At 43.8% G+C, this 12,337-nt stretch overlaps 1 protein-coding gene across 1 annotated transcript in view; it reads left to right on the top strand.

The window, feature by feature from the left end:
- Positions 1-12,337, top strand: part of LAMC1 (laminin subunit gamma 1) — a 108,316-nt gene that overhangs the window by 76,572 nt on the left and 19,407 nt on the right. The window contains exons 6-16 of the mRNA XM_033092756.1: positions 445-562; positions 937-1,035; positions 1,135-1,271; positions 1,649-1,771; positions 1,860-2,049; positions 2,356-2,468; positions 4,269-4,490; positions 4,612-4,800; positions 9,936-10,181; positions 10,677-10,830; positions 11,383-11,525. Of these exons, the coding sequence (XP_032948647.1) occupies positions 445-562; positions 937-1,035; positions 1,135-1,271; positions 1,649-1,771; positions 1,860-2,049; positions 2,356-2,468; positions 4,269-4,490; positions 4,612-4,800; positions 9,936-10,181; positions 10,677-10,830; positions 11,383-11,525 (1,734 nt within the window). The remainder of the gene's footprint in view (positions 1-444; positions 563-936; positions 1,036-1,134; positions 1,272-1,648; positions 1,772-1,859; positions 2,050-2,355; positions 2,469-4,268; positions 4,491-4,611; positions 4,801-9,935; positions 10,182-10,676; positions 10,831-11,382; positions 11,526-12,337) is intronic.

A 12,337-nucleotide genomic window follows, 5' to 3' on the forward strand; every position in this document is an offset into this window, starting at 1 on the left:
TCAGAGGGCAGAACAGTCTCATGTTGGTGTGTGTTCATAATTGCAGTGTGCTCTTAAGCCCTTCTACTCTTTCAAGAGTTTGGCCTTTATTTTTGTCGTTCATGCCAGTATATGCTTCAGTGCTAGACGTGGGTCTTAAGGAGCTGTGCTTTCCCACAGAGAAGTGACTGGCCTTGTGTCCAGTTTGTCGTTGGGTACACAGTGACCGGTTAGTATTGTTCAACATTGATGAGTAGGGTGTATGTCTGGAAAGTTAAAATGTCAAGGCTTAGAAGAGTATGATTTTGAGAGAATTCTAATTTAAAATCTGATCTTGATTCTCTCTGTAACCATCTGGAAATTGCATACTAGCTTTCAGGCATTGCTTTCAGTTACCAGTTTTCTTTCCTCAACTTACTAATTTTGCTTACATAGCTGGTGGTTGACAAGCTCTTTACATTTTAGGTTCTCTCAGCACACAGTGTGACAGCTATGGCAGATGTAGCTGTAAGCCAGGAGTGATGGGTGACAAGTGCGACCGTTGCCAGCCTGGATTCCATTCTCTCACTGAGGCAGGTTGCAGGTAAGAGTTTTCAAAACCAAAAGCAAGGGGCATAATCTAAATGTAGTCGATTCCTAATATAATAGATTTGTGGCCTATCTGCAGCACTGTACACATTTTCCCCCCAAAATAATTATCAAGGAGATTCTAGACTTCTAATTATCATGATGATCCAGGATTGTTTTGTACAGAGATCAAGTGGGGTTTTTAATATCTACCTGTGATGGGTATCCTTGATTGAAACCAAATTCAAATACTGAAACGACTTGAGGAATCATTTTGCTTACTATGTATTTCTTATGTTTAGAAAGTCTGTTAACCTATAAAACAAAAGGGTTGGCTTGAAGAGTGGCGTTCTCTTCTCTCATTGTTGTATTCCACTTTGTATCCGACAGGCCATGCTCATGTAATCCTTCTGGCAGCATTGATGAATGTAATGTTGAAACTGGACGGTGTGTTTGCAAAGACAATGTAGAGGGTTTCAACTGTGAGAGGTAGCGCATGCTTTCTCGAGCTGTATTGTGTTTTCTCTGTTATCATATTTCAAGTACAAAAAAAAATAAAATGCCTGATTGTATCGTCATCTTTTTCAGATGCAAACCTGGATTTTTTCATCTGGAATCATCTAATCCGAGGGGTTGCACACCCTGCTTCTGCTTTGGGCACTCTTCTGTCTGTACAAATGCCGTCGGCTACAGTGTTTCTTCTATAACCTCTACCTTTCAGATTGGTAATTTAGACCTCTCTTCCTATCCCCCTTAGAAATGTGAGACTAGACTTACCAGCATTTTTTAAAAAGCAATAAGGATGGTTGGATGGTGGCAGCACTTCACGTTTTTTTAATGCATGTGATTTTTCTTCCTTGGCTTTTTAATTGAAGCATACATATGGTTTTCGAATATACCGTAGTGAGTATAAATGTTATATAAAATAAAGCAAACTATAGTGTGAGGGAGGTAGCGTCTATAGGTACTGTTGTAGGAGCTATTTATTCAAGCACGTTCACTGATGTCTTTCCATAAACATATATTTTGTGGTCCGTAGAGGACCTGAATTCAGGGTGTTTGCAATGTTAAAGGCACTTGCATTTTCATCCTCTGCTTACAGGTGAGGACGGGTGGCGTGCAGAGCAAAGGGACGGCTCGGAAGCATCGCTGGAGTGGTCCCCTGAAAGGCAGGACATCGCCGTCATCTCAGATAGCTACTTTCCTAGGTACTTCATTGCTCCTGGTAAGTGAGGCTCGAAAGCAGTCTGGCTGGCATGTGCTCCTCTGTAGTCTCATTCTCACGTTCTCGCACCGTTGTGTCTGCGTTCCAGCGAAGTTCTTGGGCAAGCAGCTGTTGAGTTATGGTCAGAACCTCTCCTTCTCGTTTCGCGTGGACAGGCGAGACACTCGCCTCTCTGCAGAAGACGTGCTGCTGGAGGGAGCGGGCCTGAGGGTGGCCGTGCCCTTGATCGCGCAGGGCAATGCCTATCCGAGTGAGACCACTGTGAAATACGTGTTCAGGTAAGCCTGTCTTCTTGGTAAAATCTGGCTTGACCAGAATTATAAAAGTGGTTTCTTTATCTAAGCTTATCAGGCCTCAAGGTGAACGTTGAAGAAAATTTCTGGGTTTCAAAGGGGGCTGTTGTAAAACGAAGGCTTCCCTTTGTTTACCTGTGCCAACAGGTACTGTCAAACTAACAGACTGGTTTCTGACTTGGTGAGATTGTCAGAGTATTGCATTGTTGGTGGCATAAATGAATAAGACATGCTCTCTCAGCACCCAAATTGTCTTTACAGAAGTTCATGGCGCCCTTTTTTTCTCTCCAGGCTCCATGAAGCAACAGATTACCCTTGGAGGCCTACTCTGACCCCTTTCGAATTTCAGAAGCTCCTTAATAATTTGACCTCTATCAAGATCCGTGGGACATACAGTGAGAGAAGTAAGTTAGGATCTAATTTAGAATTGTTTAGGAATACAATTAGGTAGAAGGATACATAATAATGCAAAGTTTATTTCTAAACTCCTGATACTATAATACTGATCCTAAAGAAGTGGTATAAACTAGCTCATTAGACTTGAGTTATGTATAAAAAGAATGTATTTTTTAAACTACTTTCAAAGACCTAGAGAAAAGTTGCTAAAATTAGTAAATAGCATTATTTTGTAATGAATAAGCCTGTTGCAATTACATTATACATAAATAGATTCTTCTAAGAATTCTAAATATGATTCCACTGGCTTACGTTGCTTGACTTTCATTTCTTTTTATTTATTGCGATGTACTTAACAAGGCTTTTAACCACTGGCTAAATTATGACAAATTATAAATTACTGAACGAACATTTGTTATGATTTTAGATAAACAAAGCTGTTTTAAGTATGCCTTTGAAATTTTTTTCCTATAAACTTTTTTAATGAGGACCTTTTTCTGTAGAAAGGTAAAACTGGGGAAGGTGAGTTAGAGTGCTCGTGTGGCACTGGGGATAGCATCAGCAGTTTGGATGTATTGATTTTTTTTTTAATTGGGGTATAATTGACATACTACATTATATTAGTTTCCAGTATACGACATAATGATTCAGCATTTGTATGTATTACTAAATGATCACCACAATAAGTCTAGTTAACATCCGTCACCATTCATAGTTACAGAATTTCTTTTTCTTGTGATGAGAACTTTTAAGATTTATTCTCTCTTCACAACTTTCCGATATGCAATACGGTATTACTAGCTATAGTCACCATGCTATATATCACATCCCATGAGTTATTTATTTTATAGCTGGAAGTTTGTACTTTTAGACTCCCTTCACCCATTTCACCTCCCCTTCCCGCAGCAACCTCCAGTCTATTCTCTGTATCTATGAGTTCGTGGTTTTTTTTTTTTTTTTTGCATTTTTTTTTAGAGTCCATATTAAGTTAGATGACATGGTATTTGTCTTTCTCTATCTGACTTATTTCACTTAGCATCGTGGCCTCAAGGTCCTAGGCTGTGTTGATTTTTGAGATGCCTGCATGAATATTCAGTTGAGAATGTCTTATAAGTAATAGTTATAAATATGGACCGGGGGCTTAGGAAGATCGAGTTCAGGCACCTACTGGAGATCTAGAATTAAAAGGTTGTCAGCATATGGATAGTAATTTTTAAACTTGAAAATATGACAGAAAGTATATTTGTCAAAGTAGCCCTGAGTATTAGAACTTGTTTACTTATTTTTGCGGTTTCGTGCAGCACAAAAAAATATAATTGAGCCGTACCTGTTGACAGGCGCTTTCCCTGCTTTCTTGTCCTTGAACTCTGCAACCAATGCCTGCTTTTTGGCAAGAGAACAAAAGCACTGCTTAATGGCTGCACACGTAAACACTTTTTGTCCCCCCATATTCTTGCTGTTATCTCTTTTTGCCCAAGACTATTGTCTAATGCTTTTGATTTTTCATATTAGTGATTGGGAGAACAGTAAAATCCACCTCTTTGTGTGTGTGTGTGTGTGTGTGTGTGTGTGAGTGTTTAAAAATGTAAATTTGCAATACTGTCATTCCAGACACTCAGCATCAGCTACCACATGATTGTTCTAAATGCTATTTTTTTTTTAGTTATCTTCTCCAATACATGAATTAAACTAATGTTTGATTGTCTCTGGGATTTGGGGTCTGGTTACTCTTTAGCATTATTGACTTTTCGTGAGCTTTTACAAAATGGAAGCCAGGTCAGTGATTCTCTTTTCTACACCACACCCAGGTGCTGGATATTTGGATGATGTCACCCTGGCAAGTGCTCATCCTGGGCCTGGGGTGCCTGCAACGTGGGTGGAGTCCTGCACCTGTCCTGCGGGATACGGGGGACAGTTTTGTGAGATGTGCCTCTCGGGTTACAGAAGAGAAACTCCGAGTCTCGGGCCATACAGCCCGTGTGTGCTTTGTACCTGCAATGGGCATAGTGAGACCTGTGACCCTGAGACAGGTGAGCAGATGGTCTCTGGGGGCTGCGAGACCTACATTCTCTTTAGCAGATGGGTTGGAAATGCTTGCTGTCTTACGTGTTTGTGTACTTGCCTGTTTTCTCATACCCGCTCTCCAAATAGGTGTGTGTAACTGCAGAGACAATACAGCTGGCCCCCACTGTGAGAGGTGTAGTGATGGGTACTACGGAGATTCAACCACGGGCACCAACCATGATTGCCAACCCTGTCCGTGTCCGGGGGGCTCTAGTTGTGCAGTGGTCCCTAAGACACAGGAGGTGGTGTGCACCAACTGTCCTACTGGTACCACCGGTAAGTTGGCTCTTTCTCTCTGCTTCCAGTGTTCCATCCTATGAAAAGACCTTGGGGAGAAAGAGCTTTGGCAGTGTCTAGATTTTTTTCTTCATGTTGGTTCAATGATTACAGTTTTCCTAGTAGGCGAAGTTTTGTAGGAAACAGCTTCCTTATGGATTTATGAAACGCATATCAGACGCTAATAATAGCTAGCATATTGATGCCCGGGTACTTTTCTGAGCACTTCCCCATCTTCTGCCTCACTAACCCTCACAACCTTAGGAGGTAGGTTCTGCTATTGTCCCCGTGTTCCAGCTAAGAAAACTGAGGCACGGAGACATTAAGTTTTATGACCAAGGCTGCAGGCGAGTCATTGGAGGAGCTGGATTTCCACCCAGGCATTCTAGCTCCAACCGTGATGATCCCTAGAATATACCCTCCCTCAGGTGAGGAGAACCAAGACTTGACGTGCAGTGTGTGGGGATGTCCGTGATGTTGGGATTCTTGCTATAAAGTAGTAATTTTTGAATTCTTTCCATTCTTTCTTTAAACAGTCCTTTCAGTGTATCAGAGCCCATCTCATTTAGTTGGGAAAATATGTTTCTTTTTTATAGTTTTGGAGAGGCCTGTGTTCCCATTCTCTGAGTTCCTTTCTTTGTGATAAGAATATGAAACTAGCTCTTCCTCAGCTACTCACGGAACGGCCTGGGGCTGCCTGACCGAGGAGGCCGAGGTTCACTGGTGACCGTTCCCCTTCTGCTGGTATTGCCTGCAGCCTCCACGGAACGGAGAGGTTCTGGCCAGGCTTCTGACATTACCTTTGGCTCCCTTCCAAGCCTGTTGTCCCAAACATATTGCTACAGAGCATGAGAATAAGTAAAGCCCCAACATTCTGACCTAATAATCTGCACCTCTTGTGTTTCATCAACACATTCTTTAATCGTTGGGACACAGCCAAACCCCATCTTACTTCCGCTCCTCCTCTGACCCCCACGGTGAGCGCAAGGGCAGGGCGGCGTGGAGATTCAGTCAGTCGCTTAAGGAAGTCGAGAAAGAAGGAGTCGCAATTAGGGTAGAATTACACTGTTTTTTACTCTTCTCTGCTTTTTTATTCTAAACCGTGGCCCAGCGGAGTCTTGGAGTCTCGCACAGACTTCTCCCGCCTCGTTCCCCACCCACCCACTTGCACACTCTGCCCCAGTTCTCCTGGGCTTCTTGTCCCTCACAGGTGCCAGACTCTGGCTGGCCATATTCTGTCCTCTTTCTTCAGAGTGTTTACATTTCTCCTTCCCAAACCTCACTTTTCTTGGCCAACTCCTCCTGTCTCTTCTGTGGGGTTGGGTTGAAACATCACTTTCCCAGGAAGGCTTTCGTCTCTGGACCCTCCTGCCCTCCCTCTTATCCCAGGTCCTCAGGGCCCTTTCCTTCACTGCTGTAGGGTCTAGTGAGTACCCCACTTACAGTACTTACTCGTAGAGTTACTTACTATACACTCAGTTTGTTGTTCCACTGACTGGGTAGACGGCAGCTGCAAAACTAAACAGAGTTAAACAGAGTGGAGTCGTTCTCATGTCGATATTAAATAATACAAATGGTGAATCGAGACTATTTGAGATGATTCACGGAGAGATGAGTATAATATAGAAGATCTGTCACAGTTTTTGCTGTTTCTGAGCATCTTAATCAGGGTGTAGCGGTCTGTATGAAAAGCAGCATAAACCCTGTAAAAAATAATGCTGTCACTCTTTAGCCCTGTATCTTGCTTTACTATTTTCATAGCACTTTTTAACCACTTGATAGTTTTCCATTTATTTACTTGTCTATCTTCCCCCTTTATTCCTCCACCCCCAGTTTATGCCCCATGAGAGGAGGGACTCTTGTCTGTTTCATTCACTTTCGTATCCCTAACATCGAGAATAGTGTTTGTCATGTGTATTTGTTGAATGAATGCAGATATTTATTGAGTAAATGAATAGAGGTTGCAAATACAAGGTAAGACGTTCTTCACTTAGAAGACTTTTGAGGAATGTAAATAACTACCGATAGTCTCAGATCTTTATGCATCACATGTGGTAAGCTTTCACATTTCATCTTCAGAACAGTCCTTTGAGGTAAATTATTAATAATCTTTTCTTTTTTTAACAAGTGTTTGAGTGCATGGCTTTGGGAATACAAAGATGAACAAGGGTGGTCCCTACTCTTCAGAGGCTAAAAGTATGGAGAGAGGCTAACAGTGTGCTTAGTCCATTTAAAAGGACACACACAAAAGAAGGAAGACTAAGGCAACAAAAGGTATATAACCGGCCCGACATCGTATTATTCGTACAGCCAGAACTTGAACCTACATCCTAGCCTCTAAGACAAAAGGTAGACAAACTGCGGCTGCCAGAGGATATTTCAGAGTGGGCGGTTTTCGTGGGCTACCATGTAGCTGTGTTAGGTCGTCTACCAGGTTTGTTAAATTAAGTGTTATTCAAAACAGGTTGCAATCATTTTAAATATGGATTGTATCTAGAATAGCTAAATTATCTGATGCAAAAGCATAACTGGAATACTGTCTTCATCCTAATCTGGAGAAAGATCTTGGATGAGGGCCTGGGGACTATTTACATCAGAGACAAGCAGGGCGCCAAGCTCCCTCTCCTCTCTTAACATCCTATTTCTTCCCCTCCACCCCTCCCCCAACCACATTTTCTGCTCACCTCATCAGTGGTCTCCATTTGCCAACTGCAGTGGTCAGTTTTCAGTCCTCATCTGACCCGGTCTCTCAGCAACACTGGGCACTGTTGACTGCTCACTTTTCTCCAAACATGTTCTCCTCTTTTTTGACACTTCCCTCTCCTTGGTTCCCTCCCACCCCTCTTCTCTTGGGTGTCCTTTGAGCACTTCTGATTCTCAACCTAGGACTTCCGTGTCAACTTTATCTCCTATAGTCTCCCCTCAGGGGAGCCAACCTCTTCTTTAGTCTTCAAAGCCTCTCTGTGCTACAGGCGAAAATCTGTATCTTCAGCCATGACCTCGCTCTCCTGACCACCGGCTACCTGCTTGCCATCTCTACGTGGATGGTGGGCTGGCAGCCTTCCACGTGCCTCTCCACATCCATTCTTCCTCTTTCTCCATCCTGACAAGACCTGCACATACTTCATCAAATAGCAGCCCCCATTCGAGTTCAGGCACCTACAGGAGATCAGAGAGAGGGGGTCGAGGATGCGGGCAGAATATTTATTCCAAGGCTCTTTCTCTGTAGGGTCCTTGTGGTTTGGTGACCTTAATCAAAGTTCTCAGCTCCTGGCAGGTGGCCTCCAAACAGCTCTTTCTAGTAAAGTGAGAAACTATTAGGTTCTGGTAACTGCTCCATCCACCCACCTTCTGAGGCACAGGTTGTGGAGCCTCTCCCCACCCCCTGCAGTAACTGCAGGTACTACTCTCTCCTGTGGTTCCCCAATCTGCCCGCACTTCTGTGGACAGTATCTTTATTAAACGCTACTCAAGTCTTGCTGACTTGAATGTGCCAATTATTTTCTGCTGTGATCTGGATTCAGATGGCTAAAGGAATTCTCAAATTTCAGCAAATCCAAGATAAATCTTTTGATTTCCTCTGTCTCCAACCGCAACACTGTTCCTTCCCCAATCTTGTTCATCTCAGTAAAAATACTGCTGTACACCTAGTTGCTCAAGCTAAAATAAAATCCTAGGCGTATCCTTGATTATTCTTTCTTTCATTTCCCAGAACCAACCATCCAGCAAGTGTTATTGATTCTATCTCACATCTTTACCACTTTTCCCTACTTCCGCTGCTACCACCCTGGTCTGCCTTCTGTCATCTCTCCCTGTTTCACTCTGCTCTCCTATAACCCATTCTCCATACAACAGCCAGCATAATACTTTGGAAATGCAAGTCCGATCGTATCACTTTTAAAACCCTCTAGTACCATCTCACTGCACTTTAATGCAAGCCCAAATTCCTTCTTGTGACCTGAGTGGTTGGCTCTTACTGCTTTCACAAGCTTGTCTTGCTTTCCTGGAACATTCTTCCCTTGGATATTATCATGACTGGTTTCTTCTGTCTTTCCATTGTCATCCCAAGTGTCTCCTCTTTACAGAGGCTTTCTCTCACCACCCAATCTAAAGTAGCCCTCACCTGTCACTATCATGTCACGGTTTTGTTTAACTTTTTACGCTTCTCTCTCACTGAAGTGACCTTGTTTATTTATACGTCTTGGATCGGCCTCTCCCACGGCATCGTACGCTTCATTAGAATGGAGACCTTGTCTACCTTGATCGCCATGTCATCCTGACAGCCTAGAACCTGCCTGTGTATAACAGATGCTCAGTAAATATTTGTTGAATGAATACATGAACAGAGAAACTCTGTTTCTCTGGAAAGCTTAGGCTAGTTCAAGTCCTGTTGGGTACAAAAACATTAAGAACCCAACTTGAGCTAATAATGGTGGGAAAGTGGAACAGGAAAGAAGAGCAGTGGATTTAGTACAGCGGACAGGGCCCTGGATCCTACTAGCTCCGTCTCTCTTACTATCCGCTGTTTGGTTGTGGGCAAGTTACTTAACCTGTCTGTTCCCTTAACTGCAAAAGAAGTGAGAGAAGTGAGCGGCACGTGATGATCTCTAAGTTCTCTCCTAAAATGCCTGGATTCTGTGCTCGTTGGCACTGCTCAGGGAAAGTCTCACACGCCTTTTAGTTTTTAGGAGAATGACCCAGCCCAACCCTGTTGTATAGAAGATTTATATTTATGGTGTCAAGAGTCGTCTTTCATCTTTCTTAAGGTTGTCAACAAACAAACACATATGAATGTGCTGTCCCTTGGGATTGGAGAGTTTTATAAACCCTGAGCCTGACTCATTTCCAAAGCACTTTTAGTGCATGATTTCAGGCAATCCTCTGAACAGGTGAAGTCAAGTAGGCAAACCAGGTGCTCTCTTTCTAATAAGGAAATGGAGATGTGCCCAAGGTCACCCCACTGGTCGGGCACAGTGCCAGGTCTGCAGCCCAGGTCCTGTGCTCTCCTGGGTGGGTGCCATGTCTGCTGCGCCGTGTTGCCTCACATCTGCTGGTGACACTAGACCATGTGTAACCGGTAGCACCGAAAGTGTCTAAGGCCTTTCTCTCATATCATCGCCTTGTCTCGTGTCCAGGTAAAAGATGTGAGCTCTGTGATGACGGCTACTTTGGAGACCCTCTGGGGAGGAACAGCCCCGTGAGGCTTTGCCGCCTGTGCCAGTGCAATGACAACATCGACCCCAACGCTGTGGGCAACTGCAATCGCCTGACGGGAGAATGTCTCAAGTGCATCTATAACACGGCCGGCTTCTATTGCGACCGGTGCAAAGATGGATTTTTCGGAAATCCCCTGGCTCCCAATCCAGCCGACAAATGCAAAGGTAATGAGCCATGGGCCAGTCTCAGTCGTACTCATTTCTTCTGAGAACTCACTGTGTGGGCTCTTGAAATGTGTACCGTTGTCTGGCCTACAGCAGCACCATTCAACAGAACTATAGTGCAAACCACATATGTAATGTAAATTTTTCTAGTAGAGACATTAAAATAAAGAGAAGCAGGGAAAATGAATGTCAATAATTTATTTTATTTAACCTCATAGATCTAACATCATCATTTCAGCAAATAACCAATAGTGAATTGTTAAGATGGAAATTCCTTCTTTTCTCCATACCAAGTCTTCCCAATCCAGTGTGTGTTTCCTGTTTACAGCACATCTCAGTGAAAAGCAGTCACATTTCAGGTGTTCAATAGCTCCCGGTGACCGGTGGCTGCTGTATTGGACAACACAAGTCTAAAGAATCGACTTGTACTGTTTGTAGTTTAGTCTTTCTCTCGGGTGAGTTGCATCTCTTGCTGTCTCTGTCTTCCCACCTTAGCCTGCGATTGCAATCCCTACGGGACCGTGCAGCAGCAGAGAGGCTGCAACCCCGTGACGGGCCAGTGCGAATGCCTGCCTCACGTGACCGGCCGGGACTGTGGGGCTTGTGACCCTGGATTCTACAACCTGCAGAGCGGGCAAGGCTGTCAGAGGTAAGACGTCAGGTACCTTCGGTGGAAGTCATTTTGCTGGTCTTATTCGAGGAGATGAATTCTGGGGCTTGACTTTGTCCAGGAATGTTTTTGAGGGCCTCATACAGGCGAGGGACCCTGGCAGGCAATACTGAGGAGGTGGAATGAAGCTAATGAGAGAAAAAAGTGAAATGCAGGGGCCCCGGCTGTGACAGTCACCTGAGCAAAGTTTTAAAAAAATACAAATGACACGGTCCGTTCTGAGACGCTTAGAATCAGACCTTGTAGAGTGCCAGCTGGGGAATTCCTGTTGTCAAAGCTTCTGGCCAGTACCTGTGGTGTTGGACAGCCACTGCTAATGGTGCTAGTAGAGGAATTGCAGTGTCTGTGTAGGTTAGGTTAGAAAAAGAGGTTCTGAATAGAACTGAGGAAAATTACTCAAACCTCGGGTTTCGCAGCCCTTACGATTCTGTTTTCTAATACAAATGCCGTCAGTCCTGTGCTGAAAGGGAAAAGTACAGCTTGCTTAAAGTCTGTTTTGCTTACCTGAGAAGTGTCATGTGTTCGTTTCAGGTGTGACTGCCATGCTTTGGGTTCCACCAATGGACAGTGTGACATCCGCACTGGCCAGTGTGAGTGCCAGCCTGGCATCACCGGTCAGCACTGCGAGCGCTGTGAGATCAACCACTTTGGGTTTGGGCCCGAAGGCTGCAAACGTAAGGGGTTTTGGTGGCATGAGCTCTAAGTCTCCCCAAATTCCAGTAGGAACCAGAAGTCCAGAAAGGACTCTGGCAGCCTCAGTCTACCCACACGGCTCCCCGTCAGGGCTGCCGCTGCCTCTTTCGCAGGATTACTTGATTTCAAGCTTTTGTGTTTTTTTCCCCAAAAGGTGTCAGAAATCCACACAAAAAGCAAAAAGTTGATAATTTGATTATTTTATGCATTTAAGAACAATTTGACCTGCTTTGTATATAAAGGACATTATTTTTATGTATAAAAATTTCAGATATATTCATTCGGATATATCCAACCGTCGTGTTCCAAGGGCTAAATCAGCATAGATGCTTTATTTGATTAATATGATCCTTTTCTAAAACTCTGGGGATCGAGAGCTTCTGTGGTTGCTTTGCCGCCACCTTCTATATGTCTACTCTTGTAGTGTTTCTGATTCTTCCTTTTTTCCGATCTTTTATTTTTCCAAAGAAAAGCCTCCCTTTGATTACCGAGCTTTCCTACTGTGCGTAACAGAACTTTGTATTGATCCCAGTCTTACTGCCGTTCATGCAACAGTGAGGGATTCTGCTCCCACCGTGTTTGTTGACTTACTGGCTGCATTCGCGTCCCGCCCTTGAGGCCCTTTTGGTGTGCTCACGTCTAAACATCTGCTGTCCTTGGCATAAACACTTGCCTGGAATTAGGCCTCAGAACAGTTTGGGGTTTTGCTTTCTGAATTCCTTCATTTCTTCCATGGAATGTAGCCTAAGTCATTGACTCAGTTCAGAGAACAAAGTGAGTAAACAAAGTATAA

The sequence above is a fragment of the Rhinolophus ferrumequinum genome, chromosome 22 (assembly GCF_004115265.2).
Source record: "Rhinolophus ferrumequinum isolate MPI-CBG mRhiFer1 chromosome 22, mRhiFer1_v1.p, whole genome shotgun sequence".
Classification (NCBI taxonomy): Eukaryota; Metazoa; Chordata; class Mammalia; order Chiroptera; family Rhinolophidae; genus Rhinolophus; species Rhinolophus ferrumequinum.